General features: G+C 45.5%; 1 protein-coding gene across 1 annotated transcript in view; it reads right to left on the bottom strand.

Moving 5' to 3' along the window:
* Positions 1 to 25,032, bottom strand: part of LOC135377679 (fibroblast growth factor 17-like) — a 47,256-nt gene that overhangs the window by 5,490 nt on the left and 16,734 nt on the right. The window contains exons 2-3 of the mRNA XM_064610271.1: positions 18,907 to 18,952; positions 13,373 to 13,541 (exon numbers count right to left, since the gene is read on the bottom strand). Of these exons, the coding sequence (XP_064466341.1) occupies positions 13,373 to 13,541; positions 18,907 to 18,952 (215 nt within the window). The remainder of the gene's footprint in view (positions 1 to 13,372; positions 13,542 to 18,906; positions 18,953 to 25,032) is intronic.

The following is a 25,032-nucleotide window of genomic DNA, read 5'->3' as shown; positions in this document are numbered from 1 at the left end:
TTATACTTGTGGTCATGCGACAATGGTGGAATCGCGCTGATCGGCAACTCCTTCGTCGGCTACATTCAATGAGCGACAAATAAAACTCACGTGCCTGTTTGTCCTATTGACCTTCAGTTCACAACCAAATTAAAACATTTCGGTAGAGTCGCGTTTTAAATACGTTGTAAGCGGTGTTTTATATAAGGCGCCCGAAGGAAAACTGCTTAATACCCTTCGTTTGGAACTATACCTTTGTTTCCGTTCTTGAGCCTTAACGGGTATTTCCGTCCAACACGATGGAAACTGACGTCTCGACGCTAGGGACACAAAAGACGACCACCATAACAGTTAAGTCCTACAAAGTACAATGAAAGGAAGGTAGTGGACGGAAAAACGAATGAGCGTCAGCGTCTCTGGTACAACAGTCAGAGTCCCGCCGCTGACGCTCGCCGGCTGGGTACTTGAACGTAGACAAGAGCAGCAAAACGCAAGCACGACTAAACCCAACGCATTCAGTAGACGCCATTCCAAACGGACCACGCGACGCCCAACAGTTCGCACGCATGTCCAAATCGAGGAACAAACAACAACAACAATAAATGATGACGATGAGATGGGGTGTTTCAACGCGGTGGAAATATCGTCTCTACTCATCGTGTTTAGAGCTCAAAAGGGCCCGTTTCGGCTGTCATACTGTAAAAAGTTCCACAGAACTCAGCGTGTTTACGTAAAGGGGTTTCCGATGTGTGCTTATCAAGATGCCAGGTATGACGGCGGTTAATTGCGATATCGGCCTAGTGCCCTCCTTGTCTTTGCGACCTCTCCGTCGCGTCATATTCGCAACATTCTGGATTCGAGCACACGAGAGCAGTGTATTTCCTACGGGCGCTTCTGGATCACAAGCGACCACGACTGTGCAAGGTTCCGACACTTGGTAACGGTAATAGCGCCGTGAGTGAATAATGATACGCGTACGTCCTGATTGAAGTCCTGGTACCAAATGAATATTATGGTTATTTTCGCTTTATCGGGTAAAGGCTTGACCCAAGTTGACCGAACACATAGGGCTACACTATATACAGATGTATACCATATGATTTCCCTTCAAACAGCCTAAATGGGAATACGACACGACTTAGCACGCATAGGTCGGCAGGAGATATGCTGCTTCGCTTAGGAAGTTGGGATTAAAGTTGGGTACTTTCTTTTGATGCACTACTTTTCACCAGGAGGCCCAGAGGCACATTTAACAAGAGTGTATTTGAAATCTCTTATCTGAAGTGTATTTTTTAAGAGCAAAGGTACAGATAGCCCGTAACATGTGTAAGTCCTTCGATAACGAATAGGTGTGATAGCGCATGGTGGTGTATCACATCGTTGGAGCCGCCTTTCCAAAATGCGCGTCAGTGCATCGTCTAGATACTGTGCATATTTGTATATACGCGTGAAAAATTTGTAATTTGTAGCCTTTCGAGCTCGAATGTAACACACACACACGCACGCACACACACACATAAATGGGATGATGATGTGGTGGGTCATTCTCCGCCGTTATGGCAGTACACTGCCCCATTGCGCTTGTGGAAGGGATGAGAAAGTGATGATGATGTAAATGGAAATGTAAATTGGAAGTTGCACAGCGCGTTTAGAAACATCAGATTCAGTTACCTGTTATCAAGTACCTCGTCCATGTTTCTTGTCTTCAGGCCCCAAAGAAAGCCTACGAAATTTGTGGTGGAAAGGTTGAGTACCCACCTGCGCGCCGGGATATTGTACAGCCATCAAGCGTGCATGCTGTGAACGAACGAGGTCAACTCCTTCATTCTACATCCACGGGAACCGACTTCGTTCATTCATAGCGCGAATGCGACTCTGTTATCGCGCACGCGTTCTTACGTCGCTTTTTTTTTCCCTCGCGGGATTTCTTTGGATGCGGGAAAAAGGGGTGCTGGACAGCAAACAGAATCAGCGGTTTCCGAACTCGTGGTGCAAATTCCAAAAGACGCTGTGGCTTTAAGATCTCAATCAACTAATTAAGGGCAACACAAAAATAACATGACGCGCAAGACGACTACCAGAACTATGTAGCCAGGTTTATTCGCGCCCAGTGTGTGTTTTGTAAACGATGTTAGCTTTTAAAAAAAAAGAAGAACCAGCCTAAAGGATAGAGAGAAAGAGCTTGCCAAAAAAGAAAAAAAAATCCAGTGGCATTGCACGTTGTTTATGTCCATATTTTACTTCCACTTGTGTGTTCCAGGCACAGAGCACTGCGCTGTTAAATTTTAAACGTTTAAATTTAAAAAAAAAATATGGGTTCAATTATGGCGTAACTAGGACGTATCCCCTTCTATACACCCCTATTACACCCTGTTGTTAAATGGTTGCAAGAGTAACGGAAGTCATTCTGCGACTTCCGCCCCCATTTTTTTTTTCTTTATCACTATCCTTCTGTACACCAATCTGTTTGGACGTTGGTGTAGAAAGGGTTTAAGAACACCACACATTCTTTGTATGGTTTTGTGAAAGATATGTGTGTGTAAAACTTTTCGTTATATGTATTCACCCGTTTACAGTACAGGCAGCATATATTTTGCCATGTAATATGATATAACCTGATATACCTGCCCAGAGGTGTGCAGTATTTAGAGCTTTATTGCAAATTATCTAGAAGCTGGCTAATAAACATAATTATGTTGATGTCTATTGCGACGTTTAATAGAGATCTAAAGTGTCTCAAAATGACACCTCGATTATGCTGGTGTGGTTACTGAAGGGCAAGTACACTGTTTAGGTGCAGTGTGTGTTCGTTTGGTCAACGTAAGGCTGTTGCATTGCAAAGGTAATTAAGTTAGTTACAATTACACAATAACGAAAGCAATCCTGCGGTAGTACTTAATGACTGAGAACGTAATTACAGTATTTGTGTTACTTGTAATCAATTACTTTACAGGTTGGGGAAGAGCTCATCAACTGGCCACACTATTAGGACCCTAGAACACCCTTTTGGAAGGGTGTACTCTTGTCTGAGAGTGTTGATATACACCTAAGAGGAGGCAGTTAGAGCACTCCTGAATTACACCCTAAACAGTGTCAACAGTTTAACGATGTGGGGTGGTGGTGGGGGAATATGTAAAAAAGCTTATGTAGAGAGGTTGGTCGCAAAAATTAGGAAGCGCTAGCAGCTACTCTGCATTCGTGGGTTGTTAGCTGTTAGAACACGAGCCAAGTCGTACCAAAATGAAAGCACGGTGTTCGTTACATTTGAAGCGATACACACACCGCATCAGCATTGCCATGATCATATGACACGGTTAAAGGTGAAAGTCCAGTTATGTATCCGTAAGCCCATGTCAGTCGCTTGTCTTGTCTGTCAGCGACTTCCGTATAGCTGAATAAGTACACGAGGGGAAAAAAATGTAGCGCATGATTAGCTGAGCTATCATAAACGAAAGAGAAATTCGCTGGACATCTGCTAACCTACAAATACACAAGACCGTCCTCGGTAGCTCAGTCGGTAACGTGCTGGCTTGCTGAATTCAAGATCGCGGGTTGGATCCTGGCCGAGGCCGGTAGCAATGTGGGGGAGGCAAACATTGCTTCCAGCATTGTGCGTCGGAGATTTCCTGCGCACGTGAAAAGAACCCGGGGTGGTCCAAATTATCCGCAGTCCTACCCTGCGGGACGTGCAACGTGTCGACCACACTGCGCAGACAAACTTTACGTGTAACATTACGGTACCATTATTTAAATACATAAGTGGTACAGTGACTATAGCTCATCTCCACATATCCACAGCGATATAGTTTCGTCGAAATTGAGCATCTCAAGATAAATAGTATACTTCCTCTCTCAGAATTACTGAATAAGCACGTTTATAAAATATATACCGTATAGCGGCAAATTGAGCAGCGCATGCAAAGCACAATACACGGAAGAGTTCTTTTTTTCTTCTTTTTTCTTTTTTTCTTCTTTTTTTTTTACATACACTAGCGTTGCCCTCCGAGGTCGGGAGCCGTGCACTATAGGGTAATTCGCAGTATACGTCTTCGTCTTAGTACAACGTCGTGTCGCCATTGATAGCGTTTGCAGTCGAGAGAGAGAGATCGAAATACATGATGACGATGATGACTTCCGCTCATTGAGCAGAATGCTACCCCATTGCTATTGGGGAAAAATGAGAGGATGGTGATGAGGATGATGCTGACGACGCTGACAGGGTTTTAGAGAGAGTCGATCAGGCCGAATAACTCTGTTTGCTTCCAGTTTACAACATCTCACGAAGATGAGTGAAACTAGGTCGAAGTTACGTGAAAGCGCGTTACAAAGTGCACGTGAGGCATGGCTGGGCACGTTTAACGGCTTATTTGTGCATCAGCAGCATGAGCGCAAAAGCAGAGAAAGATGCACTATTGCCAGAACAGTAATAGCTCCAACCGAACGGTGATTATGAGTGCTTGCGCAAAGTTAAACATGTGTTTGTACTTTGCAAACCTCAACATTTTGCTTCGGTACAATATTAATCCTGTTTGGCTCTTGGAACAATTACGTTTAGGGCTCTTTCGGCCATTAATAAACTATGCTGCATTGCCAAAATGACCAAAAAAATACACACCTATACGTAATTTCTTTACAATGAGAAGCAAAGGAAAAAGAAAAAAAGAGGCATAACTTGCATCTCTTCTTAATTTACAAAGAAAAAAAACCATTCAAGAACTACAAACCAAAAATAACGAACTTCGAAAGAAATGAGATGCAGTTTCTGTACTGCAATACCTGCAAGTGTATGCGTGTCGTATGCAGTCGTACACGTAAGCAATCCAACATGTGGTCACTTTTAGCGGCTTCAGTCTCCGCGTCAAAAGGCGCACACAAGCCTCCAAAGCACGAAATCAACACAGGCTGGTGCGTTTTTGTCGCCGGGGCGACATGTATAAAAGCCTAATGGACAATCGTGAAATTTCCCGAGTTTACACTGCGTTTCATGCGTCCATGGGGGGTTGGGGCCGAATACCTCCGTTACGGCCCGACTCATCGAGATAGCAAGAACCGTAAATCGTCAGCGGCGTGGTGGGCTTGATATCTGATAGTAGGAACGAAGTGCCGGCTGGCGGCACTTGCTTGTACGCGCATGGCTTCGGGAAGGGCAATGCTTTCATGGCGACAATCTGTCGAAGACACTCGGCGAATTCTGTCGAGCTGCTCCGCAGATTGGAAAGCCGGTGTTGCGCAAAACTAAGTCACATATGTTCAATTGGCTTGATTTTAACATCTGTCTTCCTTTTTTAAATAGAGGCAGACGGAAGCCACATTTTCTATAAAAAAAACAAGAAATAAATAAAGCAAACACGGGAGCATGCTATCGTACCCTCAGTTTCGTTGCCACGCTCGGTCATAATTCTTATGTACTGCGCTTCAAAATCGTATTGCGGGAATTGTGGGAATTTCCTTGCAGCGTCTGAAACCACAGCAATACCGAAATTCCCAGCGAGGTATTGGTACAGAAGGACAGCAGATATAGGACATAGCACCGGTGTGGTCAATATAAGTAATTTGCCTCGTTTATTTATTTGGCTTCTGATTATCTACGCGCTTGGTGTGCGTCACTCATCTCTTTCTTTCTTTCCTCTTATTATTTTTTCTCTCTTGTCGAGCCTGTGAACCTGCATTTTCTGTGTGTGTAGAATGGAATTTCGTTTAATGCCAAAACCACTGACCTTAGGTGACATTGAAAGTATACATTTCTGGTCACGACTATACGAGACCAATTTGTCACGTCTTCATGTAGTTCATATTTTCGATGTAGATTCCGATGCCGCCGGGAGGTCTACGGCGCATTAATTATCTGATAACGTCTACCTGCCGGTTTCTAAAGCGTTGCTCACGTATCTTCTTACTGTTTGCCATTCTTTTTGCATGTTGTGGTCGGTGAGATTGCCTCTTATATGAAAGTACCTGATCGTAGTAGGAAGTAGCACTGCACATAAAGCTACTCCCACATTCTCAATTAATTTCGCTCATACCGTGTCGCGGATGTTGATGGCGGCAACAAAACGGGGGTAAACCGATTTGTAAAAAAAATCATGCTCATATCGATCAGAATCATATTTTTATAAAATATGAGTCTTGTTTATCCGGCCTAAATCGGAATTATCAATCGATTTTCGACCAGGTACCACGTGGGCAGGCACAAAGATAGATGGAAGAGAGGCCGCTAATGTAGTTGACATGGCGCTGAAGATATGCGTAAAAGTCACTGTTACGGCGCCAAAGCGAATGTGAATTGCTCGTGACAAACCAGAACAAATGAGCTCCCGTATAGCACAAGAAACGCTGACACAAAGCTATAGAGGAAGGACGTACGTCAGAGACTTGGCAAGGCGCTGGACATTTCTAGCCAATATCGAGCGATCCAGATAAGAAGGCACTGCAGAAGAAGATTGTGCAATGTCTTCGACACATCTCTCCCTTCCTATGGTGTTGTCAATGGTTATTGAACTTCAAAACGAGGCAAGGTCCTTTTGTGAGTTACTGTGATAAAATCGACCGAGCTGCGCTAGTGCGCCGAAGTACGTACTGTGGAAATCTGATGGATTCCAGCCAGCCAGTTTACGTCGGTCACAATCCAAGTTGCAAAATGGAATAGGAATTGAGGAGGCCACGACAGTCTTCTTTCCGATGTGTTTTTTTTTAAAATTCCGTCTTAGTGCCGCGAAGGAACTGTGGCTATGAGCGGCGTACAGACGTGGGCAGATGGGGAGAGGACAGCAGGAAGGAGTGGAGGTTAGTATGCGTCCTGGGCCGACTTCAGGGGGAACTGTGCCGACATTCGTCTGGAAATTTTGCATGAAAAACCGAAAACCTCAGACAGTACCAGCCGGTGCGGGGATTCGAACCCGCGTCACCTCCCAGTGTCGGCATGGAAAGGGATCATGCTAATCACTACGAAACGGGGGCTGGTCCTTTGTTATGCTGTGCACGAAGAAAACACTGTTTATTTCAACGATTGCAAACAAGAGCGATTACGTAGTTGACATTGTACCCACTAATCGTATTTACCTACACTTGACTTTTGTAACGTTCATTTATACGCTATGCTATATGCAGTATGTCAAGGGACTGCACATATCCCGTTTGCTTACTCCATTTCCCGTTTGTGGAGGTCGTGCCTTCAATGGTTGTGCTTCAAATAAGGAGAAAACAAGGGTGGTGTGATTTGAACCACGTGCATCCCCACATGGTCTCGACATCGGAAACAAAAGGAGCCGACGAAGCCATGTATACCCAAACAACGACCGCGTGTTTGACGAGATGCCTCCTTACTGTAACGTGGCCTCTTTTGTGTTCCCCTGCACTCATGCGCAGAGATCCACGGCCATAACGTAATAGCTAGTCAGCGTTGCCGAAATATTTCCTCGTAAATTTTTTGACGTGAAAACGTCTATAAGTTCGGTTTGGTAGCCAGGTCAAAATTTACGATGCAACGAAATTATGCTGAATTTCATGACGCGATAACTCTGTTAGTAATAAACCTACAGCGACCAAGTGGCCAAATCCAGACAGCTTACACGTGGAAGATTCTAGCTAACAAGGTCATTGCGGTGGCTGACGCATTCTGTGGGTGTGGCGGGCGCCTGCGAGAGAGACGGAAATATAGACCACTTTACTGTTTACAAACAAGCGGCGCCATCTGCGCGTGCGCGGGGTTGGTATGGGCGAAACACACTGAACGCAGCGTACGAATGCCTTCCGCAAGTGCGACATCGGCCGTGTTACACTGCTACACTGCTCTCGATTGTCTCCTTCCACAATACCCGAATAATTTAGTGCTCTGAAGGAATCAGACACGTGTTGCTACAAGACGAAGTTGTTTATGAACGGTATACAACACGACGATCCCTTTGCGCTGCACATCGATAAGTGGACAGCCCAGCCAAAAAAACATACCGCCGATCACAATCTCATTGTAGTTTACAAATATTTTCGCCAAGCCAGTTCACTGCTGATACTGTGCAAGCGTACAAGTCACTGGAAGCACAGAATTACTTCACCTTAGGCGAGCTGTTTGATCGGGATGAAAACAGCGCTGATTTGCTACCGCGCACCGATTCGTGTTAGTGTCGTTTATTTGTACACATGTATCGTGAGGGAATCTCACAAAGGCGATGTCGGGGAATCTTTGCGTTTAACTGATCAAAACGATTCGAACACACAAAAACGATTCACAATAAAACGATTTCTTCGTTCTGCGTCGCGCAGAAACTGATGAAAAGTGATTTCGCCACCCTTTCCCCATCGGGTTGTGTGCCCAAAGGATACACGGCTTTGCATGAAAACGATCACTCCAATCACTCAAATTGATTGCTGTTTTGCCCACACCAAGCAGACAATCTGCTGACTGCAGCGCCACCGCAAAAGTGTGACTTCAGTCGCGCAAACTGGTCTATAGGGGTACGCGTACCTTGCGGCAGTCTATCTCGCAAGCGCGTGAAGCTAGGACTCCGATCGAAGTGTCGTTGGAAAGCGCTTGGACCTTAAGCGATATCGGCTTCAACAACAATATCCAAAATTTTATAAACTTGCAAAGTTGAAATATCAAAATATTGCCAGAATGTCGTCATATATGAAACTAAAATATGATCAGAATCGAAGGAAACGACAATCAGAAGAAAGGGCTGCTCGAGAGGAACCCAAAGAGCCCCCAAAGTCCAGCACCGAGCAAGCGAGAGAGCTACGGGAGCGCCGAAGAAGATTGGCCGTGGAAAAAAATTCGACTGCCGGCGCGCACAGCGAGCCCTTACCCTCTACCAGCGGGGCAACTTCGACTTGTGCAGTGTGAAGGTGACCTACAAAGACAATGGAGTGCATCCAGAGGGGAGGCTCAGCACCGTGGAGGAGCCAGAGCCGAGCAAAGGAATCGGAGATCGCGACTTTTTCATGTAAACCACTACGGCTCGGAAACGACTGAACCCTTCCCTGTTCTTTTTTTTTAATTATTAAAACGACTACCTGGATGCTGATTTAAATCGTCACGGAAAATGGCGATTTATATCGCGATTAATATAAATAATTTAAATCGGTCCACCATGGGGGGAGTGAGTTTGCACGTGAGTTGTTCCTTGCACATTTCCTTTCTGTTTTCACAACCTTCCTCGTCAAACTCTATAACGCGCCAAATAAAAGCCACTTTCTGTGCCCGTGGAATAATTCCTTTTGCGCAAATGGACTTCCACAGATCAAACCGGCCTCTGACGTAGGAAGAAAGCTACCTGCCCTTTGGCACCGCGTCTCGGGAAATTTGTCGCGCTTACGATACTATCTCCCGTCTGATAATTTCACAAAGCGCGGGGTCAAAAGTTGGAATACGTGTGAACGCAAGGAGAAGCACTAAACAAATAGAAAGGAGTCAGCGAAACGTTTGGCTTGCACCGACGGACGTGGCTTACGCTTTCTGATCTTTCGATAGAGCGGTACTGGAATTTCAGAATAAGGAAACCAATTCGAAAGTCGTAAAGACCGACCGGATATCTGCTGCGATTTGTATACGCCCTCACGCTTCTTAACAAAAGCCAGGAAGAGTGCCGCCCTTTCTCGAGGACAAAACAAACATGATTCTATACGTCTTAATAGACTCGTGGCGACGACCTAAGCGCGGTCATTAATTGCTTCACAGCCATTCAGGAAAGCCAACCAGGTATATTTGAAGAAGGGACATGCACTGCGTCCAATAAAGTTTGCTTCATAATCAAAATTGGAAAAACATCTAAGCTGAATCTCTATATAGGAGATATGCTCAAAGCAAATATGTCGCCTCTCTGACATCATATAAGGTTGTCAAAAAATGCTTCTCTCTCCCACGAATATATTGCTTCGCATATATAAAAATTATCCTGGAAAATGCTGTCGGAACCCATTCAATATCGATATGTAGTGTATTATGTGAACTACTAATAACCCAATGATACGTGTCGCTAATATTAAGGTTATATCGAATATTTGCTGTACTAAATTATATTCGCTGTACTTTATTATATTCGCCATGTAGATTATATTGCTAATGTTAACAAATATTTATCGTGCATTTATTGCACACACGCGGTACCGCACCACCGCGATGAAATGCCCCATCTCATCGTCGTCATTTATTGTTGTTGTTGCTGCACACACGGCATTTTGTTTACCATGTCCAAATTTAAGTCCATGATGCCGCATATGGAGATTTATCGGATGGTTCACACAAGATCAGACATTTCCAAAACAGCGAAAATGTTACGTTTTGTGTGCGACTATCAATGCGGTGGTATTTCTCGTTGCGGGACAAACCCTATCAGCCACCAGCGATAATCTAGCGAGTAGCCCTAATTGTAAATAACGTTTTTACTAATACGAATAGAACTGCGCGTGCGAGAAAGACGTTTACCTTCCACAAAATAGGAGGTACGAGAGTGAAAATCGCACCGATGAAGGGGACGGAAATGAGCCAGTGAAAGTGCAGCTTTTCCCACACCGAGTTAGAAGGGCACGTTTCCATTTCCGTCAGGTATACGGAAAAGCAGCAAAGCTTCAATGTTGTTAGCAAAGCCGCAAGAAGTGTGTCAAATTCTTCGAGTGTATCAAGCGTTCCTGCAGTACAGCATGTGCTACGGTTGTCCTTGACCTGATTCTGATAAGGATGCACACCGTTTGCGTACCTCCCGAACTTGATCTGATACTAAAAGTCCGGAAGGAAGCGAAAGGGAGAAACTAGCGCTCATCTAGCTAAGCGCACTGCAACAGTGCATAGAACAGTACTGTGGACGTCACTGATTACGAGTCCAAAGCGTCGTCAAGTGTGGGCCTCGAACGTTTGCGCAACCTTGACACCGATGACCTACCCCCAAAACATGGCAGCCGTGGCTGCGCATATGCTTACTCGGAAAAGGTTCATTGTGAATAGTACTAAAGTCCTCAGGTGAGGACATTGACTCCCCCGTCTAGTGTATTGTCCTTATCAATTGCTGCTTTAGAGATTACTATATCAGCTCAACCCTCACTCTGGAATGTTACTGCAGTGGTTCTTGTAAACACTGTTTCCGGAAAAGCGCCCTGTTCAACCAACTCGTAGTATCGCAATGCGTTGCATATATTCTTTTTCTAACTCAGGGGCTCCAACCAACGAAATGATATCCTGTCTATGATACACAATCAGAGCATGTAATCATAATGTCATCGCTTCACCGGCAAACTTAATTTCCTTCCTGTTCCACTGGCTGGGAGATTTACGTGCAACCGATTGGAATGCTTCGGTACCGATGGCAAATGATTGCACTAAAAGCTGTTGTCACTTTCGTTCGTGCGTGCGGGGGAGGACGCGCATTCGCGGATCTGTTCCGAACATCGCTTGATCGCGCACTGCACGATTGGATAGCGATGTGCGTCGTATGGTAATGATGTAGGTTAAGTCCCGCGGTGGCCTCAATGCGAGACAGTTTTAGCCTGATGCAACGCCTTCACGGATTCCATCAGGCGGTGCAAAAAATACTGTATCTTCGCGGGCACTCAACCTCACATAAGCAGATAACAAGGAAATCAAAGATTGCACTCATTTTGACGTGACCACGGTCAGACGTAAACGCCCAAAGCACTCAAGCTAAAAACGCCACGAGCACTTATGAGTGCTGCATCTATCTACCCTACACCTCACGCTGTCCCTGTCCCAGTGTCCGCTGTACCCTTCGGCCATGGTGCACGCAGGCTGCGAAGGAGGGCCTACCGTGTAGCCTGCTTCCGGAACTATAGTGTGGAAGTCTCCAGTGCGTCGAGATTCTGATACTCGGAACGTTCTTTTGTGGCTAGCTTCATGCCGTCCGGTCGGATCGATGCGGAGACTTCGTAACCTGCATGCCCTGTCCATCTAGAGCCTAAGACACTTCGATAACATGGCTCCATCCGTGTCCTGTATTGTGGGCCTCCTCTAACCCACATACCTGCCCGACCCGCTCCGCGAACACAAGCAACACGTGTAAACCAGCACACCAAAACCCTCTATCGCCACAACTTTCACGTCGTAGACATCCAACGAAGTCCAGATTCCCTTTTCACAATCTCGCTGTGTGGTTCTGCACCCAACACACCGTGTCAGTCTACATCGGTTGACTCGCCCCTTCTCTCTGCCCCGGTTATGTCTTCCAGCTTCCATGGCTTATTTAAAAAAAAACTGATTCACAGTCGAGTATCCTAATTCTGCGGTAGGACACTGTTAGGCGCGTTTCCGCTGCGACTCCGTTTTTGAAAACTTAGGTACCAGGTTTCTCAGGCTCCAGAAACATGGGGATCGCAGAGGATCTAGTCGCCGCACTAACCCGACTGGAGAGCGCAAACCTCAAGCTAGCAAACGGAGCTTTGAGTGCTCGAATCAAGATGTATTGAAGCGCTGAAGCTGTTGGCATCCTATGGATCGAAAACAGCTGCTCATCTTCAGTACAACGTCGAACCTGCTACGTGCTGTATGAACGGTCATATTCGCGATTTGTTGGCGACTCGGGGGAAAACGCGAAAAGTGCGGTACCGCGCGAAGACGTAGCACCACCGTGTGATTTTTAAACTGGGACAAGACTGACTTCTTTCCTTTTCGTTTTCAACGCGCGTATTGTATACAGAAAATAACCCAGTTCAATTGTATATAGACAACCTGGCGCCAAATAATGGCCGTACGTGGTTTAACGTTTCGATGCAGCGCCTCAGTTACCGCCATCGTTTTACGTCGATCCACTTTCATCGCTAGTAGTCATAAGATATTAAACGAAGAAAGCACCCCTCAAGTTGAACTGCGACGCCTCTCATTCACGTCATTGGAAAGTGATGGATGACACACAGGAAGGATGCATCTTAGGGCCTTCCGGAGATGCGTCATGCTCGCCAGATTTTCCTGCTTTTGAAGAAGTCCAAATGTAGCGGAAATCCCGGTATTAGACGTGGGTCGAGTGCCGCACAGTATGTAGCACATATTTTCGTTTCTTCCTGTGGCTTGTTTACCTAAACCCTGTTTATCTATCTTTAAAAACGTGGGTGCAGCAGTTTTCGCTTCGAGGACAGCAGTCAAAACAGTGTTCATATGCAGTTCAGTGTGGGCATTCACGTGACATGACAAGTTGAGTGTTTTGCTTCACCATTTATGAATCATACAGAGAGTGGTTTTGAGGGTGGCCAAAAGCACAAACTGAACCATTCCGCATGGCCAGACGCTAAAGTACAGTTCGTGCTAACTCCCTCTTTCAAACCGAGCTAAAACGTAGTTTTTCTTGGTGCGATTTGGCCCTAGCAATAGTGCCGTATCACAGACATTATATATGCATAAGCTCTGGACGAAAACTGCTGCAGTCTTACATTGTGACGTAGAGTAACGTGTACTTACTAAACCGCGAATTTGAAGGTGCAGCAGTGACCTTCTTTCCATCCATCAACACCAACCCCCTGCTGCATCGGTTGAATAGCGTCAACTCAATTTGGACGGAGTGGCTTGGTTGGTCGTCTGTCCCAAGGATAGTAGGGCTCTTCTCAAAATTGAAACGTTGGCACTGCACCTACGGAGTAGAAAAGGAGCAATGTTAGCACAAGAATATGAAACGAAATCAAATAATTTGGTTCCAGTAGTATATAGCTGACCGTCCCATGTAGCTGCCTTCGTACGTGTGACTAATATATATATTAACGGGGGCCAAGGGAAAACAAACCATTTAAAAATAAGAACGTATAAAATGAGAAATGTTAAGACAGACAATTTAAAAGATGTAAAAGTAGCATGCTCCCACATTGTTTAGTGTTTCTGCTTTCTACCGTGCTATCTTGAGGAAAACAGTGAAGTGGCCTGCAGTTCGCAACGAAAAGAAAGAAAAAGAAGAGAAAACTATTGAAGCACATAAGTACCATGGCAGGCATCGCGAAATCTCGTCTGTCAAAAGCACAATATATAATCTAATCACAAAGCACAGCTTCCCAAACAGTACGCTTGCACAACGTGACCATCCGCAACCCTTTCACCCATATCATCGTTGTTGAGATGTGATGTCCCAGCGCGCCGTCTACTTTGTTCACACCTTTCGCGACCTGTGACGTAAATAGCATGGAAAATGGAAAGGATGGTTTGCGCGCGTGGGATCAAATGTCTGTTGCGCGCTCTGCTGATGTGTGAAGACGTTGTGTAGTTATCAAACATCCGACCATAATCAAAAGATTTCGTTCGACTGTTTGCGTGTTGCGTGTTTGCGCGTTCTGTGACATCTCAGTGTGTGTGTATCCCTTTTGGAATCACCACAACCACTAATCATCATCAGCATCATCATCGCCATCATCCTCCGCACCTTCATTGGCATCCTCATTATAGGAGTTTTCCACCACAGTAACTGGTGCAAGTGATGTGGAGTTGCGGGCCTCACACTAGTGAAGCCAAAATGTCAATTTTATTTTTTCTTAAAACCAAACCAAACCAAACCAAACCAAACCAAGATTTCGTTCGTAATGTTCTGCACAGTCTCTCTGAGACTGGAAATAGGTCTGCCCAGCTGCCCCGCATGCCTATATGGCGCAACATACGTCATTTGAACCAAGCTCGATCATTCGAAGTTAACACTGAACAGTCCCTGCAATGCACGCTAGGGGACGCTTATGAAGCAACAAATGAGGCGCAGTTATGGCGGTGGATCTTCACCCTATTGTGAAATCGTACGGAATTTAGCGTCAGTCTCTTGCATGGAGTCGTTTGCGACGCTGCACAAGATGTAGTGCTTTGTGCTGGTACTGAATACGAAGCGCTCAAATTGATAGACGGCACACACGCGTAGCGCTTGTACTGGTAGTTGACTTTTTATTTTTATTGATATTCATTTTTGTAGTCCATCGTTCGCCTGAGTTTCACACGTTATGTCCTGTTCTTGTTTAGAGTACACCCAACTGAATGCTACTTTTCGCGTCTTTATTTGTTCATATCGATTTCAAAAATGATGTTTTTCGCTTTAACCTATGCAAATCCACAATTCTGTCCGGTCGCCGATTTCGACTCAGTATTTTCTCATAGCGGTCTCAAAGAGAGATAATTTGCAAAAAAATATCTCGTCACACAGCGAAAACAACCGTTGCGAGTAGAGCACGTGAGAAGTATGTTTGGGGAGTGGAGGGGGGATTTACGTTAGGAGTAGGAGAACAAGTCGGGAGACGAGTTCACTTTCTCCTCTTTTTTTCCCCTTACAAACAAACAACCGTTGGGCTCGTGGAAGAATTTCCAGGTTCCAGGTGCCGAAGCACGAGAGTATACAGCACAGAGACTGTGGAGAATGACCAGGGCAGCAGCTCAGTGTACAATATATACCCAACTACGCGGAGTTGGTGTCGTAAAACCGAACGAAATACAGGGTCATCGGAAACCATCGGATTATTTGTTCCATCATTGGTTTCATCATGATTATCTAGGAGAGAAGAGCAGTTGTGTCAAAGAGTAGAAGTAGTTTTTGCATAACAACTTGTTTTGTATTTAAGCCTGTGCAGCAAGTAAACTTCGGTTAGTTGAGAGTCAGCCGTTCGTTCGTGCGCTTCCTTGTCCTTGTCCCTGGCTGCTATTCCTTTTATCATTACGTTTTGTCAAAGACCCGTGCTTCAAGTCAGCAACATTGATCATATACAGCCAACGGCACTGTGTTCGTCGTCGCTTACAATATGGGTACCATGAGCAGTCGGAGACTGCCTTGCGCCCACATAGAATTTCACTGTTAGAGGGTATCTTTCACAAAATGCCGTCAGCCTGTGCGCCCTCCATGTACAGCTCCCGTCAACCTTAATAATAACACTGGAAAAAAATCGGTCTCATTTCCGAGCGCGATAACAGCCACCCTGATGGCACTGGAGGAATGTTACGTGAACAAAATCCTTGCGTTAGACTAACAGAATAATTTCGTTCAATTAAGATTTCCTCATGTCCCCAAGGGTTGCTGTAATCGCGCTCGGGAACGAGACCATATCTTTCTCAGTGTTATTATTAAGGTTGACGTGAGCTGTACATTACCCACTATGTACTTTGCTGCTAAAATCAAAGTATCATCGCGCTTTCTTCTTTATAACAGCAGTGTAAGGCGATTCGCCACTTTACGAAAGACTCGCTTACGCTGTTTCCTGACGTGAGGTATACCAAACAAAGTACATTAGATTTAGGAGTGACGGCGTTCCACAGAAATTCCTGCTGTGTTGCACCGCGGGCCATTCACATTAAGCATTTTAGCACTTCTAAGACAGCAGTATATGAGGAGAGCTTTGTAATATATACTGCTTCGTCATTTTTGAGTTCAATAAGGCACCGTTTCACAGGGTTCATGACAACCTTGTTCTTAAAACAGACAAAAACACAGTGGTAGCGTCAGACCCAGTACGTGATAAACGTGTTTCGTTGTACAACCCCTCCTCTCCTCCCTCCGGCCACTGTCGGGAGTCGCGTTGACTTTTCCCTTCGGGCCATTCTGCAGCTCTGATGGGAATTAGGTCCGGTGCTGGGGGCTGGCTGTGACCCCCCCCCCCCCCCTCACACACACACCCTGTGGCTAGCCCAGGATAAAGAGACCTCGCGCTCTCGGCGTACTGGCCGACAATTTGAGAGGGTCATACTATTTTACACAATTCGCCAGTTTCCGCATTATCACGATCCCGTTAAAATACAATGGATATCTCGTGGTCGAAGTGAATACTTGGTCGAAAACTCGAGAGGGAACTTCGATCTCAGATTGCAATCCCCTGCTCATTTGGGCTAAGTGCTGATTACATTTGTCACTCAATGCGTGGCCCAAATCAGCAATTAGTGTATATTGCTCGAAAACAATGCAAGACCAGAATGTTTAACTGTTCTCCACAAGTTCTCTCTCACGATCCCCCTTCTTTTTATGCTTCTAGACGTCAATTCTGTCTGTTCTGCAAGTAAGTATACCGCTCCAAACGCAAGTTGTACAGTACAAGGTTTTTGTGGCATTGAGAAATCATACGTATATTCTCGAGCCCTATACTACAAATAGGCACCTCTGCGCACTGTCACAGGTGGCACGAAATTAGAACAAACTGCAGAATCTAAAAGACCACATTTTTGTTTGCATTTCATTGCTGGAGAAAACAATTAAAAATGAAAAAGGGAGGACAGGTCATTGCCCCCGACAACTCTGGCTGGCCTTGAGACAGTGAAATGTGAACAAAGGAACAAATAGACACTGCTAGCATAACTCTTTCACTGGTACATAGCTGACAGATGTCCTGTTCATCTTGATATTACCGAGCACACGACGTACAATATGGACTGTTCTCGTGGTGTCACTGAACTTCTTAGGATCAGAGTATGTATCGTTAGGTTCTGGCACGACTGGTTCGCCTGCTACGATTCGGTTGTTTGGCTTGAAATAGAAATGGCATTTATGATCTTCGCAATGAGCTGTTGGATACATGGGGTTCACAACGGTATGAGACAGGTCCTGACCATTTGTACTGGAGAGCTTGCTGCGTGGTATGCACCGCCGCACTCGTGTTGGTACATCGGAAACCAATGTACGAAAACAACAGCGTCTACAATTGGGGCTTCCGAGCAAGAACAATATTGCCGAAGCGCGCGGGCATTCGGAGGGGCTCGCTCAAAGCATGCATGTCTGCTGAGGCATCCTTGGAGCAAGGTCGACTGCGGCGTCCTTGAAAGGCCCTCTGCGGTGAAGACAACACGACTACCATAACAATATCGGATGTCCACAATAGCTTACGAGGAAAAGTAATTGTCTTTTGCGGCAGGTGTGTGTGCGACCCCGGGCGAATACGATCTCAGGGTCAAGGGAGGACGCTGGGGATGTGCTTCCTGCTGAGGGAGGCCGTCGTCACCCGAGACTTTCGACGCAGCTTAACATGCGCGCTCCAATGAATTATGACGTAACGTATCACGCGACAACCTTATGCTCATATCCAGAGCCGTCTGCTGGCGTCGCTATGTTCTCCTTGAGTCCGCGCCTCGTCACGCAGTAACCAAAAGCGTACATGTCTACGAGCAGTTCCCGCGCTACACAGCAACTATTCACACTCAGGATCAATATTGGTCGGTATGTGCACGACCTTTTGAAGTTGAAAGGGCCGTAACAGTTCGCGCCGCAAGTTAGACGGTCAGTCGGAGCTGCAATCCAGCAAGGGCTACAGCAAACGATGTTGTAGTAGCTGGAAAATAGGATGCGCCAATAGCGGTGACTCGTATAACAGCACGGCACGTTGCTCTGACGGTATCCCGGGCCAAATGCCTTGGGTGAGGTCATGTGGTCATTGAGAGCTAATGGGAACGATCGAGGTGCTTCTTTCACAGCTCGTGCCGGCTGTGTGCCCCCTATCTCGTTGGCTGTTTCATGTTCAATAATTCTCTTTTTGTCATTAATGTGGCGTGCTGTACTTTATCATATGTCAACGAATATATGAGTGTGAAAACCGGCACAATATAAGGTTACAGCACTTTATTATGACGAGGATATACCTGTCGTTAATTATTGTTCTTCGATGCAATATTTGTAAGTGATATGAACCTTCCCGTGTGTACTCGACATTGCCGACTACTTTTTCTAACTAATGCTTTGCTCTTCACGCATAGGACCATAGTGAACAACATAACATCATCATCATACGTAATTCTCGTAACGACGAAACGACACGGAGTGTTTCACCACTGAAGCTGCGGTACCCTACTCCATTAATTACTTGTGATTGATTTGCATTATAGTGATTGACTGATTCAATTGAAATGCGAATGAAGTGAAATGAGTCAAGTTCATACTAGTAGTTCACACAACGAAGCGTCCCTATGTGGCAAAATCCACAGCTATCCCTCGCATCCCAGATTCATAACTCGTCCCCAAGCAAGAAAACGTGAACATAAAAATGTAACATTGAGGCGAGACTTACCATGGCGAAACTAACAAGGAGCGTTAAAGTGATGGGCACCACAAACCTGAAACGAGTGAAATAAACATGCATGTAAGGCTTTGTCATCTTAGACGTGCTACACAAAAGGTCACCTGCACTGCGTGAGAGCATGAAGGCGTTTCTCACTATCTCCACACGTATTATCCGGTAAAGACACGACTTTATTGCTCTTATACGCGTATGATAGGGTAAACAACTAGCATATAGTAGAAATGCCTTCCAGACGGCATATTATGCCATAGCGACTGAGAATACTGCGTGGCTGCCGAATAGCAGCATAACTACGTCTGATGTCTCTGACTGAAGCGTTCACCATACACAAATGAAACGCTCTGGGTAGCTCTCGGAGCACCCTGGAAGCAATTTATGGGAAAGGAGGAGGAGGGGACAAGCAGGGGAACGTGCTTGTGGCTACGGCTTGCCTGCCAATCTCGTTCATGGGAACACGCGTCGTGTCAAAACGTGAGTTTCCACCTGCAATGAGCCTGGTCCATGTTACACGGGTCATTCCTGATAATAACCGAGTAATAACAATAGATCTATGCGAGCGACAACATCGCTCAACATGTTGCACGATATATATGTCCGCCGCCTCTGGATTCTTTCCTGTTCCCTCCCCCTTTAACGCAGCCTTTATCTTTCAACGACGATAAACATCTATCACAGTTCGTTGATCTCTCGGAGCGTAATACTATGGGAAGACGGTTCTCCTGTACTTTAGTGTGCCGCTCTGGTGACCTAAGATGAAATTAGAGAACATTGCTGAAAAAAAAAAAAAAAAAGAAATAAAAATAAACAGCTTAACCGTGGCTCAACTCAATATTTACAATTATTTCAATTACATCACCGTGATGCACTGGTATGAACCGTGCTACATCATCATGCGTGATCATCTCATGTAATGTAATTTCATACCTATCTCGCCTATCGAAGTGGGGGGGGGGGGGGGGATATGTTTATTATATAAAAAAAAAATAGGATGGAAAGGTTAGCTTGCGCTACGGCGGCTTGCTATCTGCAACGTATGATCTGTCATCGTTGTCTTCCATTTCCCCCACAGTGCTGTCATATCACGCAAAAGCTGTATTCATGCGCGTGTACTGGATCCTACAAATCGAAATTCCATTCAGTGGCATGTAGGATAAGCGGTGCTTGAAACACTCATCCCAGATACATGCCAGCAAAACAAAACTACAAAAATAAAATCAAGTGCTGTATCTCTCTTGGATAATGGACATATGTCGTTGAGATTTTGTCAAAAACTCCAGTGAGGATTGACATCAACATCGCAGTGAATATCATTAGTGTAGCAGTGTAGTGCACAGCAAGAGCTGAGCTCAACCCTACTTCCCATTTCCCGTACACTCCCGTGCAATATACGTCAGAGTCGTCACTGCAGTTTATAAGCGAAAGTAGTGATAAGACTTGTGCTTATCACTACGAATTTATTCAGAATACACTGCGGAATGAATGCGGTCTGCACATGAATCCTGATTAGGACAAATCTGTTATAAATTCTCAACTATACACATTTTCCAGGATTGGAGCCTGGAGACTCGGACGGCAACTGAAATGTAAGTTGTCTCCTAACAGCGAGAGACTGGTTTTTCCGACGGTAGTTACATAGTAGCGCATGGCTTTTTTCACGTTCCATTATCTGAGCCTGATCACCACAGAAGCGTTTGGATGCCAAAAGAATTCAGGATATGCGAAGTAACAAGCAATGATATGTTAAGAACTACACAGCGCGGGGTACGTCGGCCAGCCCAGCACAGAGTACGCTACACACAAATTATCCTGGTGTTATAATGTGTGTAAAACGTTGCGATGATCAGGTATTAGTACGACCTCGTGTTTATCCGAAAATGTTGTCACACTCCCACCGAATAAGTGCCTTCACGGATGTCAGTCAAATAAAGGCTCACACTCGCAATTTGCTTTTTTTAGAAAAAGTACACGGCGAAGTGCGTTCATGCACAGGAAAACGGACATTTATCTTTGCAAAAATGTGTACCAAAAGAGTCCGTATTTTTTAAACGCTATAGGATGTAGGTAAAAATCTGGTTCATGAAAGCATACATCATTTATCAAATAGCCGAAGACTTCACACGAAAAAAAAAAGTTTTTACTTGAAATTGGCAACGACCACCAAAATAGGGATTTTAGTAAAGTGTATTTATCCTGGACTGGTGAATCATCAGTTGATGTAGAACTGGTGTAGTCAGCCCTCTTCATAAGCGCACCACGCTCCATTTTATTTTTTTCTTTCGCCACACCACACCACACCAAACCAAGCAACCATCATTGATGTTACGGTGTACAGTACGTCGATTAGAATCTTTCACCGGATGAGTTACCTAAATCGTACACTTTTAGCAGATAGATATGATAATGTGGCGACCACCAAAGCGGCAGTACTTTGTATCAGAACAACTCTATGACAGCGGTCAACTGCTGCATCGATCCATCATTCGTGAGCATAGGAGAACGTGTGGATTAAATGAATAACGCCCGCAGTAACACGCAGATGTGGAGCCACCTGAAGTGGTCACATGAAGCTAACAAAAAGGCAATTCACAACACGCCGCAGTAACTGTGATGCAGTAATAGCTTGTACATACAAAAATTCGCGGTTATTTATTTCAGACAGAAAGGGTTGAGGATAATGGTCATTGCGCTTTTTTGTGCGAAAAGACACGAAGGGGTCCTTTGTATTTTCTTCCGGACTAGAGGGCCTAGGTTCGGCGGAAGACCCGTGGGGTTTCTACGAAACCGGGTGCGACCGTCAAGAAACCGCCACTGCCCATTGTTTGCTGTGGTTACCCTCGGGACATTGTTGAGCCAAGTACGCCGCGACGATAAAAGCTAGAACCGTCGTGTTCCTCCTCCTGCAGACGTAGGAGGCGTAGCTGCTCCGGGGGGTCTATTGGGTTCTTTGTCGGCTTATTAAACGATCCAGCAACAAGGCGGTCTGTCACACAAGAAAGGGTGCACCAAAGGCATCACGGGTAAAAAATGAGTTCTGCTGCTGTCACAAACGACGTAGTACTGCGGGCGCTACTTCAAAAGAAATTTCACTGACGTAGGCTACCACAAGTTTCACTGGGGAAAACCAGCGACGCACAAATCTGCTAAAGAACTGCCGCGGTCGAAGGTTGGATTACTATCCGGAAGATAGGCTGGAATCCGAACATTCAAACATGCCGCGGCAACGTTGAAACATTTTACCTGTGGATCCTGAACATATTTCATGGATGGGCATTGGTCCCGTATACTTGTCATCTGCACAACGAGGAAGTGCTGTCTGTAGCTGTGATTGATATGGCGTTTTAAACGTGACGTCAAATGGCTCTCAGGTGTACTCAAGCCATAGCTATGTAAAGAAGAAGCAACGCGCGCGCGAGACCTCTTCCGAGAAACAATTCCTAGAATGCTTTGCGTATTCTATTCAAGAGGGACGACTCTTGCATGGTTCATCCCGAAAGGTCAGCTGCGAGGAAAAAAAAAATATATATATAGTGGTAGAAATGCTATCTTGACTAGGGCATGCCTTTGCTGGCGCCGGCTGACGGAATGTCACGTCACCCATAAATATATCGAAAGTTACGTTTCAGACGAAACAAGCGTTTTCTCGCCCATTTCGTAGAAAGCATAGTTATCGCAGCAGCCATCTCAATGCCTTTACAGATGTTACATGATCACTTGTCTCCAAACCAGTCTCTTGTGGAGAGCGCCGGTATATTTATCCCCCGGCAAATAAGAAGGAGAAGTTTGAACACCAGAGTATCCCACGCGGTCTATTGCAGATACGTCGGTATCACAGGTGCATGTCAGTAGTGTTCGAATGACGTGAGGCACGTCAGTACCATTATGAAACGTTTGAAGTTGACTGCGCTAACATGTGACACGGTTTGTCTTTTCGCTCCCCCGTACGCGGGCCGTGTACGGAACCACTGACTATGGTCCGTTTACACGAGTAGCCTTTGCAGGGTTCTTTTCTTCGGTCTTTGTTTCTTCGGCGTTCTTCGTGACTCTGCGGTAGTGAAACGGCCGGTAGTGTTTCATACGAGATGTAGTAAATGATTCGCCTTTGCAAAACAGAAGCAGAGAAAGAAAGAAATAGATTGTAGCAAGAAGGACGTAAGATTCAAGCGATGCCAATGGTTATAGTAAATAAACGGTAATTAATTATGACACAAAAGACGGTAAACTCGCTTTCTTCTTATTCACACATGTGACGATTCATCATTCGGGGCTTTACGTCACGAGACAACTGTGATCCGTGAACAGTTTATGGGGTTATATTAATATGCCTATAGGGGTCATTATGTCACGTTGGAGGCAGATTCCTGTCGGAAAAAGAAAGTTTTATGTACATGCAGTATAGAAGCTGCTTAAAATCTAGTCGTAAACGAACAAGCACGCAAGGAATGCGACGCACACGACTTCAGGGCGATAAAGAATCCTTCATCGCTGCCTTTTTATTACTGGAATGTTACCACCTCAAAGTTATCTTCCCTTAAAACCCGACCAGACCTGAGCTTGGCCACAGCATAAAAACTCTTTCGGCATTTGTTTGTACGGGAGGTGAGTTTATAGGGCAATAGAATGTACAGGTTTGTGCTTTGCTTTATCCTCGCATCTGGTGGACTCCCGTCGCGCGCACCGAAGACTTCGTCAACCGTTGCTGGGCGTTTTTTTATTATTGTTATTATTATTAGTGAGTAGATATCATTCAACAGGCGCTATATCTGAGGCTATGCGTAATCACGTTCGTAACGAAAAAGGAAACGGTCGCTCTCTACAGGAGATGCTGGGGAACAGGGGAAAACTGAACACACTATCGGGAGTTGCTCCCCAACACACTGCTCCTAACCTCAATCGCAACTGGAAGAAACCGAGTGTTGCTCGTCTTTGCACTTAGTGGTGCGCGTACTGGTGGCTTGTTTTCAGCAAAGAGTGCAAGAGGAAGCAACATACCGTAGCTTTTCCTAAAACTACACGCATGGCCTCCAAAGACAAACGACCATGCGGCCGTCACGACCAGCAACAACAAGTCGCTAACGGTTGTAAAACCTATGAGTACACTGCATCTATTTAGTGGAGAGCGGCGAAGACTACAATGCCTCAAAACGCGCAAAATCCTTTCTTCGCCACTCTAACGAGAAGGGCTCTTCCTACTCAGCTCTTTCCCACAGGAGTAGGTCATTCATCATTTCTCTTTGTGTCTCCTGCGTGAGGAAGAGGCGAAATTCACTTCAATGTTGTTCATCATTCAACCCGTTTATCTCATTTGTTGCCACCTAGCGCAAGCATTTCCGTCGATGAGCGGAAAGATTATTGAGCCGTTGACAAGTGGCGTCCTTCAATTGCAAATGCTGACCGTAGTCCGCGAAGCGCATTGGATGCTCTTCGGCGTCACGGTGAAATGTTTCCTCGGCTTCAACGGCTTCTTAGGCGTCTACCTCTGTTGACGGCCAAGGAGCGAGAGCACCCCTCATTATGTCGAGTGGCCGGGGACAGGTTCCCGACAGAAGGACACTGAGCTCTGAGTTCAAAGGTCTGACCGGTGGAGGGCTTACGCTGACAGATTTGAAAGGATTAATTCCACGCCGGTGGGTGAATGAGTTGTCCTGTATCCGCTAAAGACAAGCCGCAAAACCTCAAACGACTGCTGCTGGCAGCAGTGCAGCGAAGGCTTTCGTTAGCCGAAAGACATCGAATTTGCTTAATCGAATGCTTGGCAGATGGTAAACGCTACGCGTGGTGTTATTCTTCTAAAATAATAATTAGTGCTGTCACTCGTGCGTCTGTGAATGCTTTTGCTCATGCTGCTGCTCTTCTCTGTGGAGGCATCGTGCTTCTGTCTATTCAGCTAAGGAAAGAGTAAACTATTCCACGTGGCCTTCTTAGCGACCTGTTTTTACATAGTTGTAGTGCAGTAATGTTGTTACCATGTAAACGAGCCTCGTGTGTTGCTAGTGCGGTATCCATAACATCTTGTACCATTACTAAAATTATTTTGCCTCTGAAACCGCTTTGCAAGCGTGCGTAGGTGAGCGGAGTCGTTATGACCTCTACGTCTGTACGTTCAAAGTAGTCAAA

Source organism: Ornithodoros turicata, chromosome 1 (assembly GCF_037126465.1).
Source record: "Ornithodoros turicata isolate Travis chromosome 1, ASM3712646v1, whole genome shotgun sequence".
NCBI lineage: Eukaryota > Metazoa > Arthropoda > Arachnida > Ixodida > Argasidae > Ornithodoros > Ornithodoros turicata.
The sequence above is the reverse complement of the archived record's forward strand: the minus strand, read 5'-3'. Positions and strand labels throughout refer to the sequence as shown.